This window comes from Phyllostomus hastatus, unplaced genomic scaffold (assembly GCF_019186645.2).
Source record: "Phyllostomus hastatus isolate PE091 unplaced genomic scaffold, TTU_PhHast_1.1 phas_scaffold_39, whole genome shotgun sequence".
Lineage (NCBI taxonomy): Eukaryota > Metazoa > Chordata > Mammalia > Chiroptera > Phyllostomidae > Phyllostomus > Phyllostomus hastatus.
Window position 1 is genome coordinate 31,195,552 of NW_025334028.1, and position 23,126 is coordinate 31,218,677.

The window sequence follows — 23,126 nt, forward strand, 5'->3', positions numbered from 1 at the left end:
TTGGTGCATATAAAATCACAAGATTTGATGAAATATCACGCACCTGCTGGTCTGCACTGTTGAATATAATTTTCTGAACATTTCCTGCTACATTTAAATGCTTTGTTCATGGAAATCTCACTCAAGCAAAAGTAATTTTCTATTAATATTGAATATATTTTATACTTAAGCTGCCAGTGAAATTTAATGACAAATGAAAATATGGCCAGGATATAAAAATGAATTTTAACAGGGAAAACTGCCAGGTAATAAGGAGGTGAGAAGTCGAACTACAGAGTGAGTATAAAGCATCTGGCTTTGTGCAGACAAGGCACAAAACAACTGAAGCCAGCGTGAATCACCAGGAAATGGGAGTAAGCAAATCTGAAGCAAGTGCGTATTGGCACCTATGCACAAACCTGCAGCACCAAGCAGTTACTGAATTCCAATGTGCTCTGACCAGACACCTAGCTTTGACCTGTTCCAGGTCAGAAACCTAGAAGAGGGCTCCTTGGAACTCCTCATTCTGCCAATGAGAAGAAAACACTGCCAGATCGATACTGGGTACAGGCTGTTTGAATCAGAAGCACACCCATCTGTGCCCAATCTAGAAGGAGTTCTTAAATAAATACATAGTAATTCTTTTTACAAGTCAACTGGAGTAACACAGCTGAGATGTCACAACAATATGATTCGATGACTCAGCAGTGACTGAGAAGAATGGATTATAGACACCTTGAAGTGTTTGATGCTGTTTGCATGAGGAACAACTTCATCTAAAGGATTTGCTAATTCAAATCACCTTAATTTTTCAGTATATACCCAAAGCAAACATTCAAACATCTAGAGCCAAAAGCACAAGACATTATCTCATCAAATAAGGAAATGCTTGTCCTCATGTTGGTTGGGATGTAGGTGGGAAGTGGGGGGCGGTATCACTGTCACAGTCATATCTGTAAAGACTGATTGATACCAGAAGTTGATAGTGTGCATCTGAAAGCGGGGACAAGATGCAGGCAATGAGAAGAAACTCATTTAGTTGATGCATCGGCAGCAACTAAACCCAGAATGATCATTCTCAAATGAACTGAATCTATTACAGGCCTGGTGTAGACTCAGTTGATCATATTCTATCTACTCCATCAGTACTTATGACAGCTTTCAATAAATTAAATTGTATAGTCAGTCAACATCCAAAGTAAAGAGAAAAATATCCTACAGGTAATTCTTGCTGAACTATACAAAAAACTGTACTATTTTTTGAAGTAGATGGTATGAAGATAGGGTTTTAACTTTTGCTTAGGTACTCTGCATGTCCAAATTAATTTCCAATTTCAATTGTTATACTGCATCAGTAAACAGGTGTGTAGCATCTGAAAATTAGTCATAGGGGAGTCTCTGGCTAGTGTAAAAACTAATGGGCATGCTTGACAAGTTGAAGGAAAGAAATTGTTCTTAAGCAGCAAAATACACACAAAATTATCTTTTCAGTGACTTTCTAATTCCTCTAACTGAAAAGTTTGGTTCCCATTCTCTTTCTGTGTTTTCACAATTCAGTGATATCCTGTAGTGGCAAAGAGAGTAAATGCAGCGGAAGTGGAGTAGATGCAGAACAACCTATACAAGAATGTCTCCTAAGCCCCTACTGGTGTGGATCAGTGGGTTGGATGTCATCGCACAAAGGAAAGGATTGCTGGGTTCTGTTCCCAGTCAGGGCACATGCCTAGGTCGTGGGTTCAGAAGCAACTGATTGATATTTTTCTCCCTTTCTCTCTCCCTCTCTTCCCTTCTCTCTAAAAAATGAATAAGTATTTTTTAAAAAGAAAAAAAAAGAATGTCTTCTGAGCTAGGAATTTCTAAACTTCTATAGTAGTCACTATTTACAGATGGATTTAAAATTTGTGAATTTTTAAATTTTTTAATTTTATTTTATTTATTTGTTTTTGGAGAGAGGGAAGGGGAAGGAGAAAGAGAGGAAGAGAAACATCAATATGTGGTTGCCTCTCACATGCCTTGTACTGGGGACCTGGCCCACAACCCAGGTATGTGCCCTGACTGGGAATTGATCCGACCACCCTTTGGTTTGCAGGTCTGCACTCAATCCTCTGAGCTATACCAGCCAGGGCTAAGAATTTGTGAAATATAGTAAGGTGGGAACCATTCAAAGTTTTCTATAAAGGCACAGTCTTGTAATAATGAAGCTATCTTATTTGACCAAAATGAGAAAATTCTTATTTAACATTCACCAAAATATGTTTGTAGAAAAAGCTTATTTTTGATTGTTTATATCAACTTCATTCAAAAGATTCCAAAATAAAACACAGCAACTATCACTTGAAATTCTCTAGAACTGCATATGAGATCATCTATATACGTTATAGAAAATGTTGTAAATGCAGAAAATCACAAAGGATAATAAACACCCGATACCCAGAGTTGAGGTTTATCAACATTATTGTATTTGCTTTATTTGATTTGAATAAGATAACACCTCATAAAAAATTTTAAATCATTTCAATTTCTAAATTGCCAGTCCACTAAAACAAAGCTCTACAAGCACTGAATTGTTTTATTTTCTAGTAAGTAGAAGGCATTCAATAAAAGCATGTCTTCTGCTCTGTCTTTTCACAGGTTTAAGAATTGAGTATATATTTTTTTAGTATCTTTTGAGATACCTTTACAAATAGTTGAAGGTATTAATGAACAACGTATAAGTATTTGGTGTCTAGGAGTAAAATTTACATAGACATTGTACAAAAATACCATTTTGTATTCAGCCTTTTTCACTCAGTGCACTGTCAGCCAGAATTCTGTAAGCATAGAGGAGCCTCGACATATTCCTAACATGGAGAAATGCCAGGCTAACACGGTAATAGAATTCCATTGTCAGTATCTTCCAAATTCCTAGTTAGAATATTATAATCAATTTTTACAAGACTCTAGAGCATATAAGCTCAGACTGTTTGGTATAGTTCTGGTTTTTAAAGTTTTATATAAAACATAGCTCTGAAGGATGTAAAGTAACCGAATTAAGGAAATAAAAGAGGAAACAAAAACTTGTCAATCTAAAAAAGATAAAGTATTGGTAATGACAATTATATATGCATTACAGGATAAAGTAAATGAATAATTACTAGCTGACATTGGGAACTTAGATTTTGGCATGGGAAGAAGTAGAGATAAGAAGTTAATTAAGTAAAAACTCTCCAGTCATAAGTATGAATTGGAAGTATCCAACTCTAGATATGTTTCTTTATATTTTTTAAAGGTTTTATTTATGTATTTTTAGAGAGAGGGGAAGGGAAAGAGAAAGAAAGGTAGAGAAACATCAATGTGTGGTTGCTTTCACGTGCCCCTACTGGGGACCTGCCCACAACCCAGGCATGTGCCCTGACTGGGAATCACAATGGTGACCCTTTGGTTCGCAGGCCTGAGCTCAATCCACTGTTCTATACCAGCCAGGACTGTTCCTTTAAAAATGGCCTTTGAATGTCCAAGAAATAAGAGCTGACTTAGCACCAACACCCATTCCCAGTACTCAGATAGTGATTTCTAAATAATATTTCCCCTCTCCCAAAGGAACTAGGGCTCCTTAGGGAAATGGCTAATTCCATTTCTGGACAAGGAATGTACAATATGCCTGGCCTGGAACATCTTGTCATCTCCCTGGGAGAACCAAGCAATGAGAACTAGTCAGTGAATGTGAAGAGGATTCAGGAGGCAACTTGAAAAAACTCCCACTGGACAAAGATGGACTACTTTAGCATCCAAAAGAGTAATAGCAATGAACTGAAATATACCAAAACCAAATTCATTTCAAAATCATTGACACATAAAGTATATGTATAGTATTGAGTACACTAACTCAATCCATGAGTTAATAATAATAGTTAAAAAGGAAACAGTTATTATTTACATGTTAGGTAATCAAATACTTTTTTCTGAAATGGCTACATACTATGTAGTCAAAGAATCAAGCATTTATCCTGCCTTTGCTGTAATAACTATGTATACTTCAGGAAAACCGAAGAGTTGAGTTGATAAAGGCAAGCTTTTACTTACAGAAAGTCAAATATTTAACCATAATCAACCTTCTAGATCTAACTACCAACTAATAAGGAATATAGAGGACAGAAAAATGCAGCCAGTGAACTCCAGTCTGGGGGGAAAGTCTAAGGGGCAAATGATCTTCAAAGGATGGACAGGGGGTGGGGGGAGGCACACCTGGGGAAATATGGCACTAAAAATAAATAATTATTACTAATTTGGTGATATAACGATACTGTGGTCAGTTTTTAAAAAATTAGTACTTAACTTATAGAAATTGTATTATTTTATTCAGACATATTTATATGATAGACAAGAATACAAGACAAACTTGTATTCTTTCCAAATAATTTGGGGTAAAGGAGAAGCTGGTAAGGATATAGATGAAAGAAGAGTAACCCAGTGTTGACAATTATTTAAGCAGGTTAAGGAAAGCATAGGGGTCCTTGTACTCTTTTCTCTACTTAAAGTTTTAGAAAAAGTGTTAAAGTTTTAGAAAAAGGTGATAAAGGCTCAGGGATGTTGAAAACTGTAAAATGCTGAAAGACGTCATTAGGATACAGATACTTTCCACAAATATCAAAATCCTTTTGGTGAGGCATACTCTGTGAACCTTGCATGTAAATAAAAATAAAAATGCTATTTTGGGTTAGAGAATCATGCCCTGACACAGACTGAAATCGAAGAAGTCTTTAGACAGATCCACATCCTAAGTACCTCAAACACAGCGACTCACGAAATGCACCAAGATGAGCATATTTCGTAGCAGCAAGTGAATGACTAATTAGATGTAGGGAACGAACGTAACAGGAATGTACAGACCAGTGGAGTTTGTGAAAACCCTCTTCTTGATTATTTGTATTAAGACAGAGTGACTAATGAGGTTTTTAATGATACCATCATTTCTGCTTAGTGGTAGAACAGTTAACATGCAATATGAAAAATAAAAATAAAATCATAAATATTAAAATGAATAGCTTTTTATTTTGTGTATATTTACATCTACTCCTCCCACTCCTGAAGCCTAATCATAAACTTGCTGGTTTTGCCGAGCAAAACACCAACAGAACAGGTGCCTGTGTTAGTGCTGTAGGTGAATTCTGGCAATTTTTTGGACACCAGCTGTGTGCTAATTAGTCTTGCGATTGCCTAAATCACCGAATATTACATAATGCTTCTTCAGGCTTCCAGGAATGAGTCTGGATGTTGGCTGGCAGACGCCCTTGGGGAGACCATGCCTGGTCCTAACAGCTGCCATGATGAGCTCCACCAGATACAAAGAACTGGCTGCATAAACACATGCCTGAGAGTCACCTCAGGTAACGCGGTGGAGGGTGCTTTGGGGGATGCAGACACAAACATTCTCTGGTCTAATGATAATGAGGCGCATGACCAGGGTCTGGTTATGATTGAATACCCTTTTTTTTTAAATACTCACCTGCGGACATGCTTATTGAGTTTTAGAGAGAGAAGAAAGGAGGAAGAGAGCGAGGGAGAGAAAGATCAGTGTGTTAATCGGGTTGCCTCTCCCACATATCCCAATCGAGGACCGAACCCGCAACCTAGGTATGTGCTCTGAACAGGAATCCAAACCGCAACCTTTCTGTCTATTGGATGACACTCCCATCAAGTGAGCCACACTGGCCAGGGCCAAGTGCCATTTTTTTGATTAATTATTAGTAACAGCATAACATTCAAACCCTATGCTCTACTATAGACTTCAACAGTGTGGTTTTCCATTTAGCCACTCATCTAGATTTATGCAACAAAAACAAAACGGACACACTATTTCTAGTCTTAAGAGATAAACTGGAAATCCGATTACTACAGGAACAGTTTGGACAAGATGGCCAGAGAACTTCTAAAATAAGAGCTTGGTTAGAGTGTGGGAAATCTGGTTGCAATGAAGGGTTTCTCTCTGGACATGGCTTTATGTCCTCATTCTAGGCAATAACCAAAAATATGAGACATAAAATAAAAACGCTTAATTGTTGCTTCTCTCAACCAAGTCTGATGAAATGGATGCATTTCAATAGCAACGTGAAAAACACCTACCTGAAGACTGCGAGGGTCAGAGACCAGAGCACTAAAGGCTTCCTCAGTTCAAACTTCGCCCGCTTGTTCATCACGTGCCGACCACCAAAGATAAAGGCAGCGTACAGAGCAGAAAACAGGAAAGATTTCTTCCTGTGAACAAACAAAATGCCAAAATCTTATAAAATAAAAGTCTAAGCAATTTATTTTTATCCATTAAAATTTCTATTTAGTCACTGTTCATCAACTTTTATACCAGTCCCTTCTTTGTAAACACTGAAAATGTTTTCTTGGGAACATGCCCCTTCACTAAAGAGACAACTTTTAGTCCATTTGGCAACAAGGTGCTCTTGAATCCTCTCTTAGGGAAGAACACAGAACCACCAAAAGTATACTTGCCTAAAGCTTTAGGCTTGAATCTAACCAAATGTCTGATTTTACTACCTATTTATAGGAAATACAGGGGATAAATCCAAATGGTGGGACATTCTGTAGGGCCACTGAACTTATTCTTTATCAGATCAGTAGTACGAAGCCCAAATCTGAGACTATTGTAAAGTAAAAGTGACTTGAGATAAGTAACAATCAGATATAATACCTAGAAGCTTTTTTGGATCCTTATTTGAAAAAGACATTTTTAATAAAACCAGCAAGTTGTCACTCATAATTTTAAAAGTACTTCATTAATATTTATGGGTGAAATTATGTCTTGAGTTTGCTTTAAAATTCCCAGGAAACAAACAGAACCAAAACGATATTAAAGGTGGGGAGATGAAACAAGATTAACAAAAGGCACGATAGGACATGGGGGCTCATTATTCTCTCTTTTTGGCAATCAGGTTTATGGGGACTCTTAGTCGGCAATGGCTAAGGAACACCAAATAGAATGTCCAGGTTCTGCTGGCTCACTACTGTGCCAAGAAGAAGTGTACAATAGTGTTGATAATGCCAAAAAGAACAAAATCTTTTATAGACAATTAATTCAACAAAAAGTAACAGAGGCGTTGTAAATAATTTAACCATCTGAACATACTTCCTGAAGAAGCAATGTTTCCCTTAAAATGGGTATTCCCCACTTGATTAGATTAAAACGAAAGGGTTGAAAGTTACAAGGCATAATACAAATAGCAAAATGCATTAACCTGAAAAGCATTATTTGTCAAATGTTTCATTTTTTCCCTTAATCACTGACATGTACTGCTGACTCATGAGGGATCTTATTATTTACCCAAGCAACGCTCCCAACTCAATGAGAGCAAGTGACCTACTTGGTGAGCACCACCAAATGAAGCGAGTGATGCCAGAAATCAAAATCATACAGAAGGGTGGGACAAATCACTTCCACTGAGGTTTGCAAACTCTCTCTCGGAAACACAAGACTTGGTACACAGGAGTGCTTATTAAATATTTGTTGAGTGATCACAGTCTTGGCATATCAAATTTTCTCACAAGGAAAATAACTCCATACACGGCTGCTCAGCAAACACTAAGTAAGTTTACAATTGTACTTTCTTGGTAATACATTAATAACTAAAGGATAAAAGAGTTAGAAAAAAAACCATACGATCCATTTTTTTCCTCCAGAAAGAAAAAGACTATTTCTATAGTTCACACAGAAGCGTAAAAGTGGGACAAATTTATGGCAACTTCACTATCGAACATTTCGAGAAGAAGGTACTTTAGGCCATAAATATATTTATCATTTCACTTCTTTGGATCTTGCAGGTGTACAGCATTACTTTTAGAGTCAGAATGTGCATTTACACTCAGATAGGACTCACTAAAGAAAAACGAAATTCTATCAAGTTAATGTAAGCAATATAATATCAAATAGTAGATATTCTTTTTAACATAAGTAATGATAAGTGAAAATAAGCATAGTATTATGATTTAGGAAGTGATTCCTATAAGTAAAAACAGCGCTTAAGAGCTTTCTCATTTAATCTTTCTAATCATCCCTAATGCAGGTAGTGTCATCATCATTTCATGGCCAAGGAACCAGGCTTAGAGGTTAAGTAACTTCAGATCTCCCCACTTTCCTGTGGTCAACTCTCAGGGACAGGGAAGGAAGGATGTGCCTGATGTGCTTGCTCTCTTATGTGCATATACGAGTTCCTTAAGCCTTCTTACTGAATTCCGTGATCATCGTGTAACTGTGTAGTACCCTGTTCAACTGTGAGAAAAGTAAGAGGCATCTCCACACACTTATGTTTCCACATGCTGGGCATGGAACACTTTGATCCAACCCCCCTTTCCTTCCCAGAGAACAAATTATTGCTTGTTCAATCTAATCTAAGTTTTGGTTTTGGTTAGATTGTGTTACTTGAAATTATGAATCAAGTTAAATGAGTGCCTTTATATCATACTCCCATTCTAGCCATTAAGGGGAAAATGATGTGCCTCGAACAACCAAGAAAAGACTAAAAATCTTCCCTCTGTATTTTTTTGTCTCATTTCTTCAGTTCTAGAACGAGAACTAGTCCTAATGTAGTGCTAACTTCCTGGCAAGGACCGTTCTTCTTTTCACATGTTTTTAAAAGATTCTTCACAAACCTTCAATTCCACAGCCAGGATAATCAAGTGAATCAATGTAGACACACAGAATTTGAGAATTGCAGGGGACCTTAGATGGAGCTCAATTTCCTTGTTCTACAGAAGAGGGAACTGGGGGCCAGCGAGGGTGCTGATGATATTGGTAGCTCATGGTCACAGAGCTGCATACTGAATATTGGTCACAGCTACCAAAAATCAACATGCATTAACTGTCTAGGCTATCCATATCTGGGTCATAGGTAGTCAATAATGTGAACTGATATGCTATAATAAAAATGTTGCATACTATATACTATATAAATCTTATGTGATAAAATTCAAATACTGCTTTGGGTTAATTTAGAATTAAGCTTAGCCTTCTTCTACAACAGGGAATCATCTTAACGAAGTATTAACTCTTACCTCCTCAACTGAGTAATCAAAATATATATCATTTATAGTTGAATGTATTATGATTTTTCCAGTTCGCTTAGAAGAAAGTAAAATTTTCTTCAGCAAGCTGGGTTGGGTGAATTAAAATTGCCTTTAGGTCCTGACATCTGGTAAAGGTTCAATTATAGTCAAAACAAATAATGACTTGCTGCTTACCCACTTACTATTTAATGTCGATCAGCGATTTTCAACATTTCACATCTCATGGCACACACAAACTAATTACTAAACCGTCATGGCACACCAAAAATATATTTCTTGCTGATTTGACAAAAAAAGGTATCATTTTCATTCATTCACCAGACGGCTGTTGTGCTTGCTGTTGTCATTTTATTTTTAATTTGACAGTCTAAGGGAAAAGAGGTCAGTTTCCCTGACTAAATAGTCAGGTACCGCATGTTTTAAAAATTCTTGCAGCTCACTGCTGTAGATAAATGACTTCCCTAATGTTTCAATGGTAATGCAGTAATACTTCAGATTCTGGCCAGCCTTCATCGCTTGGTACAATGTGACACTACATTGTTTTATTACCAGATAACTAGCAACTTCTAGATGGCATGGACTCTTCTTCTTTAATAAATCTTAAATGTACACTACATAGCATGACTCTTGGCTGTAGGTGCTTTTTCAATACTTCTCAGGATGGCAACTCTGTAGCTAAAATTGCGAGGTGATCGACTGACCAAACAAAGAGTGCCCAGATGGGGTACTGATGTGCTGTACGTGTATTCACCATCTTCTCCTTCCATTGCTGTCATCAACATGAATGATGGGAATTGCTCCATAATTAATAAAACCAAATAATAGCTTTATCCTTAGAAACTCAGAGTTCTCCATTATGCTACCTTGTTCCAAAACATTCCTCAGGTATTTTTCCTATTCTTACCAGAGTAGCTACTCAATATTTGTATTTATTGTCCAATTGAATACCACTCTCAAAGAGCATGTATATGTTCAAATGCTTTTTTTTTTTCAATTTCTGGGATTCAACTGAAACTAGTACTTAGCTTCTGTCTCTTTAACATTTACATCAAGATCCCTGTCAGCAGACTTGCTCTCCTTGAAGAGTCAAACAAGTTTATTTGAGAATGGCGAAACTTTCATGTGGGTAGCATTTCAAAAGAGGATAATTGCTAATGAGCACCTTCAAGAGGTGGCCTTAGCTCCTTTATGTCTGAGTAAACTTGTTTTGTGGCTACAGTACATGTGTAAGGTTCAACAAGTTGTGAAAAGTAAAAATTAAGCTGCAAGGGAGAATAAAAAAAGGAGACCTAAAAACATTTCCTGCTTTGGCTGATAGCTACTTAGCTTACAGAAAGTTTTCATGCTCTAAGTTGAAGAGTCTGAAGCTTAGAAAAATTGCCAAGTGTTGAGGCCACGTCTCTTTTAAGATTTCTCTTTTAGTTCAGATGCTGATTCCAGTCAGGACACAATTCAAGGTTCTAAAAGTAATTCTAAGGCCACAATAAATTGGAGACCCAGAGACTGAAGGAAATAATACACTGCCTTTCGCCAAAAAGTGGATATCCCTGGTGGTTACAATTTCCTACAAATAAAAAGAAAGGTTTTTTTAAAAGAGATTTTCAAGTTGTACTGTTGGAGTTCGAGCCAGGGCTGGATTCTGTCACAGTCTTGAGACTTCAAGACCCTGAAGACTTCACGCAAAGGCATCTTTCTATTTTAAAAACAATGGGAATTTCCCAGCAATTTTTGTTTACAATAAGTTATAACTGAAAATTAACTCTGTGCTCTGAAGTTCTGACAAATAATGATTTTGTGAATGTAATTAAAATATGTCCATAATTAATACAAATGGATAACAACTTTATAACCACAAGACAAAACCTTGACTGAAGTAAAGGGCACTATTGTCTGTTATATTTGACCCAGAAGATCAAATAATGTATGATTTATAAGCTCTTTTGACTTGCAAACATCTCTTTCTCATTCTGCTTTCCCCTCAAATGCTAACTTAAAGATCACAGATTCTCCTTATTTATTTTCTTAAAAAGGCAAGTAAACCATTTTTTTGCAACTCAGTTTTTGGATTGTTGACGCGGAACATGATCCAAAGTGGTCGAGTGGATTCAGTAACTTGGTCACACGTCTATCCCCTTCCAGGAGAATACACTTCTCTCAGAACAGATCTGTTAGAGAAAGTTGCTTGTCCCTATCTGTCAACATAATTTTTTCCCTTTGTCATCTTTTTAAAAATCTTAATAAATTCTGTTTTCTTGTTGGCTTCTGTTTTATAACTGAAAATAGGATTTTGGGGGAGACTATATTTAAAAAATGTTAAATAAAAATGTCATCTAATATAATGGCAAGATACTAATTAAATACCATTGTTTCATTACATATTTTTAGTTGCTGATGAAAAATGCTGACATCCATCAATCCTTTCAAAGTTTAATGAACTTTATCATTTTCCTTTGCAGTGTGGTTTGTATGCCATTGAATAAAAAAATAATAATAAACCAGTCTCTATGTAAAAGTAAACTCTGCCTTGGCTAATCTAGTTAGACAGAAAAAACTGTGTTGAAATTAAAAATGTTTGACAAAAATTATGAGGAAGGAGATACAAGTGTCATGAGAAAATGCTCTGTGGAAAGAGGGCTATGAGGTAGACACTTAAGGCTTTGGATGGAAGAACAGAGGCAAGAGGCATTTGGGATGGGAAGAGGCAGCAGCATCCCATGGGTTGCAACCATGGGGGAAACTCCCAGCCTCCCAGGAGAGTCCATTGAAGAGACCCACAGGGTCTTAGAATGTACACAAACCTACCCACCTGGGAATCAGCACCAGAAGGGCCCAACTTGCTTGTGGGTAGCAGGGGAAGTGACTGAAAGCCAGCTGAGAGCCGAGCAAGCAGCACTGTTCCCTCTCTGACTACTCCCCCACATACAGTGCCACAACACCCTGGCAAATACCTAAGGCTCCACCCCTTACAATGTAACAGGTGCACCAAGACGAAAAAATATGGCCCAAATGAAAGATCACATCAAAGCTCGCAAGACAGGACTAAGTGATGAAGAAATAGACAACTTATCAGATGTAGAATTCAAACACTGGTAATCAGGATGCTCACAAACATTGTTCAGTATAGTTGCAAAATAGAAGAAAAAGTGAAGGCTATGCAAAGTGAAATAAATAAAAAAATGCAGGGAACCAACAGTGATGGGAAGGAAACTGGGACTCAAATCAACGATATGGAACAAAAGGAAGAAACAAACTTCTAACTGCAACAGAATAAAGAAACAAGAATTCAAAAAAAATGAGGAGAGGCTTAGAAACCTCCAAGACAACTTTAAATGTTGCAACATCTGAATCATAGGGGTGGCCAGAAGAAGAAGATGAAGAACAAGAAATTGAAAACTTATTTGAAAACATCATGAAGGAGAACTTCCATAATCTGGCAGAAGAAATAGACTTCCAAGAAGTCCAGGAAGCCCAGAGAGTCCTAAAGAAGTGGAACCAAGGAAGCACACACCAAGGACCATCATAATCACATTACCCAAGATTAAAGATAAGGAGAGAAAGCAAGAGAAAAGGATACAGTTACCTACAAAGGAGTTCCCATTAAGACTATCAGCTGATTTCTCAAAGAAACTTTGCAGTCAAGAAGGGGCTGGAAAGAAGTATTCCAAGTCATGAAAAGCAAGGACCTACATCCACGATTTTTCTATCCAGCAAAACTATCATTTAGAATAGAAGGGCAGATAAAGTCCTTCCCAGATAAGGTCAAGTTAAAGGAGTTCATCATCACCCAGCCCTTACATGAAAAGTTAAAGGGACTTACTTATCTAAGAAAAAGAAGATGATAAAAAATATGAACAGTAAAATGACAACAAAATCATAACTATCAAAAACTGAATCTAAAAACAAAAACAAAAGCAATCGAAGCAATCAACTAGAACAGGAACAGAATCCCAGAAATGGAGATCACATGGAGGGTTATCAATGGGGAGGGAGAGGAGGGAGAATGGGAGAAAAGGTACAGGGAATAAGAAGCATAAATGGTAGGTACAGAATAGACAAGGGGAAGTTAAGAATAGTATAGGAAATGAAGAAGCCAAAGAATTTATATGTATGACCCATGGACATGAACTAAGGTGGGGGGGGAGGAGAGTGGTGGGAATGAGGAGTGCAGGGCAGAGGGGAATAAAGGGGAGAAAAAAATGGACCTTGAGAGCTTGTTTGGAGGTTCTAGCAGGGGAGCGCAGCTACTCCTATGCCCTTCACTGAAGACTGGTCCTCTCCTCTAGTTCGGAGGGTCATCCTCTTCAATGGAGTGCGTAGCTTTGGGAGGGATGCACATGGATCGGTGAGGGAGGAAGGGGACATTGGCTTAGCCAGCCAGATCAGCCAAATCAACCCTGGCAATCAATGGGGTGACAGATGTTGCAGCCATATTGCCCTCACATCCAAGAGAAGAAAAAAATGGGACAACTGTAATAGCATAATCAATAAAATATATTTATAAATAAATAAATAAAACAGATTGAGTCATGTGTGTGCCATTACATGCATTGGGTGAGAGAAGGGGGGTGATGCTAATGGCTTGCAGAAAAATAAATGGAGAAGTGCTGGTTTAGGCCATGAGTAGGGAGCACTGGAAGTCTTTGAGCTGGAAATGGGCAGAACAAGAAAGGATCTGTCCACAAAGAAACTTGGCTTTGATTACTTCTGTTCTAGCAGGCAGGAGTGGGTGAAGTCTGATGCTACATCTCGAAGTCAATACACTCAGGCATATTCTCTACCACCCACATTGGAAGCTACATGAGCTACCAGAGTGCACATGTGACCTGAAGGAGTTTCTTTAATGAGCTGCTGCTCTTTGCAGGGGTTATCAGGTGAGACCACCTTTACGTTTCACTGAATTAAAAATATGGTGACCACTCTGTAAGGTATATAAATGTTGAATCACCTTGTTGTACACCTGCAACTAACATAATACTGTATGTCAATTATAATTAAAAATAAATTAAAAAAAATGAATAGCCTCCCGGTCTCAGAAACATATAGTACATTGTTAATTTAATTGTGGCATTATTTCAGTGAGGCCAATGTATCCTAAACTCAGTGTCCTGACTTCTCATATAGAGTCAGTGTCTGTTTTGTCAAAGGTATTGATTGCATTTTAGAGAGATGGAAAAATATCTTTGAAGATAGGATTTCATAAACTCATCAGGAAGAATCAATCTCAAAGCTAGAATCAAAGATTTTAGAGAATACTTATTCAAAGAGAGAATTAAATTCTTTCTTTGATGAAGTTGGTAGTTTCTTATCTCCTTAGAGAGAGTAAAGCTTACTACCATCTCCAGATAAAACTTAGCCAAAAGTCTATCAATGGTTTTATTAGACAAATTCCCTCCTATCACAAAGCAAACTTACAATGAGCTCCCCGTTGACAAAATAACTTACAGTTCATTTTGTTTGACAGTTATTGCTTTCAATATTCTCATCCCGATTGTTTGGTGCTGAATGTCTCTTCAAATTAGAATTTCCAAGTGACTGTCTTACATAATATATCTCAGCTACCAATACTAGCCATGCAAAATCTAAAGTTTAGTGGCCATTTAAAAAATGGTAAGTTCTCAATAGGAGAGGAAGCGTGAAGAAATAACATCCAGAAAGTGGTTTCATCAGCAATTTCATTGTGCTAATTCCCTGTTTAAAAAATGGTCTTTGTTCAAAGAACTAGAAGGCTTTCATATGAATTTCCAAAGAAGAAATGCTCACCTGTTAAGATTATTTTAAAACATAGTAATAATAATACAGAAAGCATACTGTAACTCGGAAATGGCTCCTATTAAGAAAGAGCAGTGGAGTGACTTCCGTCACCAGGTTAAACTTTACCTCTTACAATCTCAAAATCTATTACATAATGTAAATGAGGTATTAGTGACATTTTTCCTGAATATGAAATTTGCTTGGACCAGAAGTTGTACAACATATAATTAGGGGCTTGTGTCGAGGCAGCAAGCTTAAAAAAAAATCTTGTCATCCCCATAAAGGCTTGCTAACCACAGAAATATAAAATATTTTAAAAATATAAAAATAAAAATTAGAGTCAAATAAAACAATCTGTTCCCTGCTTGTCTTCATCCTTAAGAAGCCCTGAATGTTCCATAGATAATAGATTTATCTGAGAGCTGGAGATGGAAACTACAAGTGAAAAAACCACTACAATGGAATGGAAAGTGGATTTTAGGTTACAAGATTAAGTCCAATTCAGACAGAAGCTTCCCAGATTTAAATCAAAATGCCAGCCGCACAGATAACTATATAAATGAGCACCAACATCTCCAAATCTGAGAGTGCTTTCTTTCCTCTCCTCAAGGGCCAAACATTTCGACTGAAATATGATCCATTTCCTTATATTTATGAAGAGTTTTAGGCATGACTGGTGTGGTTCAGCGAATTGAGCGCCAGCCCACAAACTGAAGGGTCCCGGTCAGGACAGAGGCCTTGGTTGCAGGCTGGGTCCCTGGTTGGGGTCCTGGGACAGGCAGCTGATTCTCATACATTGGTGTTTCTCTTCCTCTCTTTCTCCCTCCTTTCCCCTCTTTCTAAAAAATAAACAAATAAAACCTATTTTTTTTAAAGTTTCAGTTTATACTCATTGCTTCAGACAACTGTGAAGATGCTAAAAAATACTACCAAGGAAAAACTTACATGTTTTCATGTTAACTGTTGGGAGGCTCAACATACTGTTACACTAATTTCCCCGGGATGTAACTGTTGAAAGTAGGGAAGGAAAGCAGTAAGAAAATATGCCCCAAGTGCAATTTCTGGATGAGGGAGAAAATAGCTCAGCAGTGATGAAGATTATTTCATGGTATAAGTCACAAATAATTTTTGTCCCTAAAATCAAATCTACACAAGAAACTAAGCCTGTGTAAAAACTAGCAATGGCAAGATTCACTATCTTATTAACAAGGTGATAAAAATGACAGACTTTTTTTTTTACCCATATCACCCAATTACCCAAGAAATGGTGATCAATTTCATTTTGCTCTTAAAAATGATAATGTGGCAAGATTTTGATTAGCGTATTCACATTGCTCCTTCAGAATCAGAAGGCTCATTTACTGACATAAGGCAAGGCCCATAGACTAGTGCTGAGAGCTCTGATAATGAGGAAAACTTGCCTTCTGAATTGGATTGTATTACTCTCCTGCTGCTGCTGTAACAAATTCCCACAAACTGAGCGGCTTAGCACAACATGAATTTATTATCTTATAGTTTTGGAGGTCAGAATCCTAAAATGAGTTTTATGGGGGCTAAAATGAAAGTGTTCTCAGGACTGCGTTCCTTCTAGAGGTTCTGGGGGAAATGTTTTTTGGTGTTTTTTTTTTTTTTGCCTTTTCCAGCATCTAGAGTCTGCCTGCAATCCCTGTCTTGTTCCCCATCTTCCAAACACATTGCTCTGACCTCTGTTTCAAGGATCCTATCGTCTTCAGCCCTGTGATCACATCACCTTCTCTGACTCTGACCCTTGTAAATACATTGGGCCCAAGGATAATCCAGTACTGTGGTCTGGAAACATTCTCCAGGCTTAAGGACACTGGGCCCAGATTACTCCAGAAGAATATCCTCAGCTCAAATTCTTTAACCTAATCACACATGTGCAAAGTCTCTTTTGCTGTGTAAGGTAACGTATTCCTAAGTTCCAGGGATTCATTCAGACATGGTCATCTTTGGGGGGGCTGTTATTCATCTTACCACATGGGTTAACCTGAGCAATAGTAAGGTCTAAAGTCATTTTTCTACTACAACATACACAGCAATGCTCTACAGTTGGCAAAACCTTTCATCTCTATTCTTGTTTTGCGAGATCCAAACCAGTCTCTTCCTTCTGGCTCAAGAAAGAATTTTAGAATGAATGCAAGCACAAAGTCACTTTTATGAGTTGTCCTGAAGCCACTCAGAAATATTTAAACTCAAGATATCAGGGCTTGAGGTCTTATTGATAGCATATAATATCACATTCCTTACTTATTATATACCATGTACCGTACCTTAGCATATACCTTACTTACTGTATACCTTGGACTAAGCACCAAGGCTTAGAATTTGTAAAATAGTTTATTAGAAATTATTAAAACATACTCAATTTATACCAACTGTCACAAGCCACAAGCTCTAAATTGCCATTATACTTTACAACAACAAAGATTATTTGCCTTGTGACCAAATTTTAATCTGAATTTATATGTCACAAGCTACATCAAATATGTGTTCCTATTTGCAGTAATCCAGGGGTATCACACGTCATCAGTTTTATTGTTAAATCCATAATGAGTGAGTCTTCAACTCAGGCAGCCTAATGAGCAGCAGCGTTTGACACAGATGGTGGCTCCCTCTTTTCTATAACGCTTTCCTTATTTGGTTTCTGGGACACTATTTTCTCTCATTTCTCCAACTTCACTGCCTGCTCTTTTCACACTCTCATCGCCCCAGTCTTTACACTTTGGAGGGCTCCCAGGGCTCAGTCTGTGGACCTCCTCTTTTTTCCATCTGCACCGGTGGTTCTCAATGGGGGTGGAGGGGGATGGTTTTGCCCTCAGGGGCTATTTGGACATGTCTGGAGGCATTTTTATTTTGTGGTTGGAGGAGGGTTGGCGACTTGCATCCAGAGTACAGAGGACCTGATGGTGCACAGGACAGTTCTCCACACAAAAGGTATGTGGCCCCAGCGCCAACAGTTCCAAGATTCAGAAACCCTGGCTAAGGGAAATATAAAAAAAGAGATTACGAAAAGAGAAATTGGAAAACTAAAGAGCATGTATGCTGAAATGTGATACAGCCTCAAAAACACCCTCACTGTTTGGGAATGACGTCACTTACACTTCAGATATGCTCAGGCTAAACGGCTTCAAACAGATTCCAAGCACCAAGTAATGAAAGTTAGGTTCTTGTTTCAGATCGGTTCAATTTAAATTGTAAAGTACATGAAACAACCAATTTGAATCTATTTTTACCTTCACAGTTCTAGAATTAGGTTTACTTTTGCCTGCAATGAATCCAGGGCCAGCTGCCCCATGAAGTCTGGAGCTATCAGTGCTTACAAGCTGATTGCAATGAATGCCATCCAGAACTGGAATTCAGAATCTGTGTCCCGGCAAGAGAAAGACACAACCTAAAACTGAAGGGCAGTCACTGCCAATACGACCCCCACCGCACACATAAGTTCAAGTTCTTTTTGAAGTAGAATTCTAGTTAGTTCCAGCCACCCCACCATGAACCAGTCCTACCCTACAGTATGCAATAACTCCATAAAAGCCAGCCCTAACTTGACCCTGGATGGGACCATGTTGTAAAAATACATTAGACCACCAGAACTTACAACTCATATTGACCTTATACTTTTCTAAATCATTAAAGCATGACAATTTGATAACAATGAAGATTTTCATGACAAATTTTTAAAAATTAAGAGTAGGAATATCTCTATTTTGTACATCTCAGAATTATATAAGAAAAACAGGCACTATCATAAAGTATGACAATTGTAATGAACAAAGTCTTTGAATAAATTATTGATTGTTTCTTTCAGCTACCGCAGGCCTTGGCTCCCCTACACGGGGCCGTGCCGGGAGACTGACTCTCCTGGATGACTATGGGCTCAGCTCCACAGGCTGAACAGGAAGCTGTTCTCCACCTTGTGCCTGGCAACAGTTTCCACAGAGGAACCAGACCGAAACCTGCCAGGTAGTGTCCCAAGCCAGTTTAGGAGCCTTTTATCTTTATATCTGCTTATGTTGTTTTACACATAGACTTGCACTTGGCTGCTTTTTGCCTTGATTTCCAGGTTCCAAGCCAGGAACAATGATAAAAGTCCTTTTGGAACAAAAATGTTTAATAGAAAAATCCTTATTATCTATCAAAAAAAAAACCCCCAAAACAAACCCATGGAGTTAAAAAACACTGCTCCCATTTCTTCAGATTTAAAGGAGAAATTTGTTTTATATTTTGAAAGCTTCTTTCTTACTACTAAATTGTGAGGCAAGAATATTTTCTTCTTCATTTGCATGTCAGGTGCATCCTGGGTAGACAGGGGGTTATCAAGCAGGAGTTCTGAGAAAAGACACAGCACTGCCCATAGCAACCTCTTCTTTGACCAGTTTCCAAAGACAGTATAACTGCTTAAAGAGAGACAAGCATGTATGTGACTCATGGCTTCTTAGAAAGGCAGAAGGCTGATCCGTCCTGCCATGTCCCACGAGCATTCCCCCTGGGAAGGGGCGCTAAGAAGGAATGTGTCCTTCAGATTATTCACGAGGCATGCATATGCTCTTCCGTCAATAGCTAGCAGTCGCTCTAGATAGCAAACCTCAGCCTCTGCGTCTACTATTCCCTTTTACTTCTCTTGTTTGTCAAGAGCAATTTACTAAGTAACAAAGACTTAAGAGTTAGAATATTTTTTTACTTAGCTATGCTTACACAGAAAGGTTCCCATGAAAAAATTTTAAAAAGTAAAAAATAAGAAATTTGACAAGTGATTATTCAAGATGTATCCTTCAAAAAAGCATTTTGAACCAATTTGAGAAATTCTAGAGGCCTATGGTGGTCAGGATGGTGGAGTAGGTAAACACTGTACTCGATTCCTCCCACAACCACATCAAAATTACAACTAAACAAAAAACAACCATTATTGAGAACAGCCTGAAATGTAGCTGAACAGCAGTTCCACACTAAGGGCATACAGAAGCCATGTGGAGACTGGTAGGAGGGACAGAGATGCAGAGCAGGCTGGTTCCACAGCAACATGTGGCGATTAGAGTGGGGAGGGATATCCTGGCTGCAGAGATCCCCCCGGAGGAGTGAGGAATCCCAGTCTCATCAGGCTCCCCACAGCCCTGGGTTCTGATGCCAGGAAGAGAACGCACAGTAACTTCTAGCTGTGAAAACCAGCAAAGATTGTGTCTGAGTGAGATGGCAGGCTTCTAGAGTCCCAGGTGTTCCTCTTAAAGGGCCCCCACGCGGACTTATTCGGAGTCTCTCGTTCAGAGCATCAGTGCTGGGGTAGCAGCTCAAAAGGCACCAGGGACATAGAGGGAAGAACTGAATTCTCTGGCATCAGGGCAATGGCTTGAGGGGCAGCTTCCTCCCAAACAGAAGTGCTGGCTGAAGCCATTGTCTCTTTGCTGAGCCCTCCCCCATGCAGGCACAGGTGGGTTAACAGTTTGCCTGGCCTTGGTGATTCCCTGAGACCCTGTCCCAACCAACTTGCTGGCCCACTGCTGCAGACTTTCCTAAGATCTCTCAAAGGTTCACAAATCACAAACAAGCAGCATCTGGCCCTGTACCCCTTGCTAAGCAGCCCCAAGCCTGGCACTAGTGGCAGCAGGCCTCACTTCACAGCTTAGTCTCTACAGAGTGTCTCCAAGCCCAGCACTGCCTGTACTGGCCAAGAGGTCCTAGAACCAACATAACTGGAGTCAGCTTCAAGCCACATCAGAGCACCACCCAACCACCTCAACAAACGACAAACTCAAAGCACAGACTCAGCAGGCACTGGAGTCCGGCTAAAGTTAATCCTCCGTGTGGTTAACCCCTACACAACAGCTCCTCCACTGTAGTCTCAGTCAGTCTTCACAAGCAGTCAGCCTGAGGGTCAATCCCTCCAGTGACATGCCAACAGCAAACAAGGCTCAACCAAACAGGGAGGCATCACAACCCATACACGGGGTACCCGGCTCAGGTGAGCAGGGAGACTGAACCGGGACGCCTACTACCAAAGGCAACTCTACCAAGACTGGAGACATAGCAGCTCTACCTAACACATGAAAACAATCACAGGAAGCCAAATAAAATGAGACAAAGAAACATGTCTCAAATGAAAGAACAGAACAAGACTCCAGGAAAAGAGCTAAACAAAATGGAGAAAAGCAATCTATCAGCTGCAGAGTTCAAAACACTGGTTATAAGAATGCTCAATGATCTCAGTGAGAACCTTAACAAACAGACATGAAACATGAAAGTGAAGATAAATGCCTGTATGCTATAACATTTAAGGGTTTACTGAATAACCACAAACTGTAGCTCTGTACATAAATGTCTGGTATAGAAACTAGACATTTCTAGTTTCCAACAGACATTTGCTCCCAACAGACACCAGGTTAAAGGCTGGTTTGAAATGCACAACTGTGTTTGAATTGGATCAAAGTAATGACAGCTCATTAAACTGAGTGGTTACTATGTTCCAGGTTCTGTTCTTAGTATTCAATGCACTCGAGACACATAATGTCTCATTGAGAGTTCAAAGAACCCACCATCATCCCCATTTTGCAGACAAAGAAACAGGAACAAGGTGAAATAACTTATGCAAGAACCCACTGATTTAAGTGGCAGTGTTGGAATTAAAGCCCACGCAGCCAGGTGTCAGACCCTGTGCACGTAACCACTACCTTGTATTCTTGTCTAGGATGTTAAACTACTATTTCTCAGTTGGTCATTTCAGCAGTAATGGTTTTGTATCATCACGTTTACCAGCTCCCTCTCACCCCCCACTATTCTTTGTGACATTCAGAAACATAAATAATCACTTACACCTGAAATCGACTTGTTCTGAGATAGTATTCCTTTCTTTACGTCGTTCTCATAAGGCCATTGATTTTAATAGACAGAAGTAAGTTGCAGTCTACAGAGAATACTTTCCCCAAAGCTGCCGCATGCTGGAAGCTGACAAATCCTTTTCCAATCTGGTGTTTGCCCGCTTCTTCTTCTTCTTTTTTATTTTTATTTTATTTTTTTTGTAGCTGACAGCAATATTCCCTGGGTCACTTAATGGTTAAGACATACTGGAAGGCCTTTGGCATTTTACACAATTTCTTGCCTTTCTTTCTTCCCACTTAGAATGATTTATTCTCTAGTTCTAGCCATCTAAAAAGGGCATGCAATGTTCCCGAGCTTTCAGATTCTAAAATGTAGTATTGAAAAATTGTTGAGGATGCATTTACAAGACTATATATATGGAAATATATTCATACAAAGACAAGTACTTTATATTGTCCAACTTTCTTATTTATTTAAATGGGAATGTCATTAATGTTATAGGTGGGTCACAGGTTCTATGGGAATTTAAATAGATTTGACATTTTGTCTCTATGTCCAAATGCTTTTATGTAATTCAAATGGCTTTACCTATGTCTATTCTGGAATTGTGTCTTATAACTTCCCCCATGCTACCACCACATTGTGATTTTCAAAAGATCTCACACTCCTCTGACTCGCCTTGCCTTTTAACAGGCCATTTTCATTACCATGAATGCCCTTCCCACCTCTCCTTGTCATTTTGTTCATCTGTGAAGATACTCCCTGACTGCTTCCAGGTCAAGTTTAGGACTCCTTCCTTCTATATATCCTTTGCATACCTATTATAGCACTTATCCCTTTATGTTTAACGTATAAACTTACAGGTCTGCAATCCTGGAGGGTAGAAACTGTGTCTTACTTACTCAACTTTGTATGCCCAAAATTTTGTACCATGTGCTGGCCTTAATGGGGGATCCTGACATGTGAATGGATGGGTGATATACTGGACATTTAAAAAATTCTGTGTTTTGAAAATACTTTTAGAGAAAAATGCATTACTGAGACACTAAATAGGATAACCAATGCTTAAGTCATCTATGAAACTATGTTTCAAACCCACCTGAATCTAAGTCTAAACAGTAAAATTACATTTTACCATAGCTTCCCCATCCCCTCAGGAACTGAAAGAATCCCATAAATTAATCTTAATTAGATAGCCTTTTCTCAAACTTCTCTTTGGAAATAGGATTATATTTCTACAGAGCCATGCTTAGGAATGTTGGGGAAGCACCATCCAGCTTCTTTAGTTCTTGCTGGTCAGAGACCAATGTATTGCTTTCTCAATATGACTGTTGTCATGAAATAAGCAAAAGAACAGACAGGTATAAATGAGACGGGCGTTACGAGACATCAGTTTCCATCTGGTAACAGTACCCTCATCTGTCTCAATGGCATCTCTCTGATTCACTAATACATTTCCAGACAGATTATGTGAAGAGCCAAGCTTAATCTGAAATCAAAATAATACCAACAATACC

General features: G+C 38.5%; 1 protein-coding gene across 2 annotated transcripts in view; it reads right to left on the minus strand.

Annotated features, from left to right (window-relative positions):
• Positions 1 to 23,126, minus strand: part of ELOVL6 (ELOVL fatty acid elongase 6) — a 130,659-nt gene that overhangs the window by 39,176 nt on the left and 68,357 nt on the right. For both annotated transcript variants that reach the window (XM_045820217.1, XM_045820216.1), the window contains exon 3: positions 6,082 to 6,213. In XM_045820217.1, coding sequence (XP_045676173.1) covers positions 6,082 to 6,213 — 132 coding nt within the window. The remainder of the gene's footprint in view (positions 1 to 6,081; positions 6,214 to 23,126) is intronic.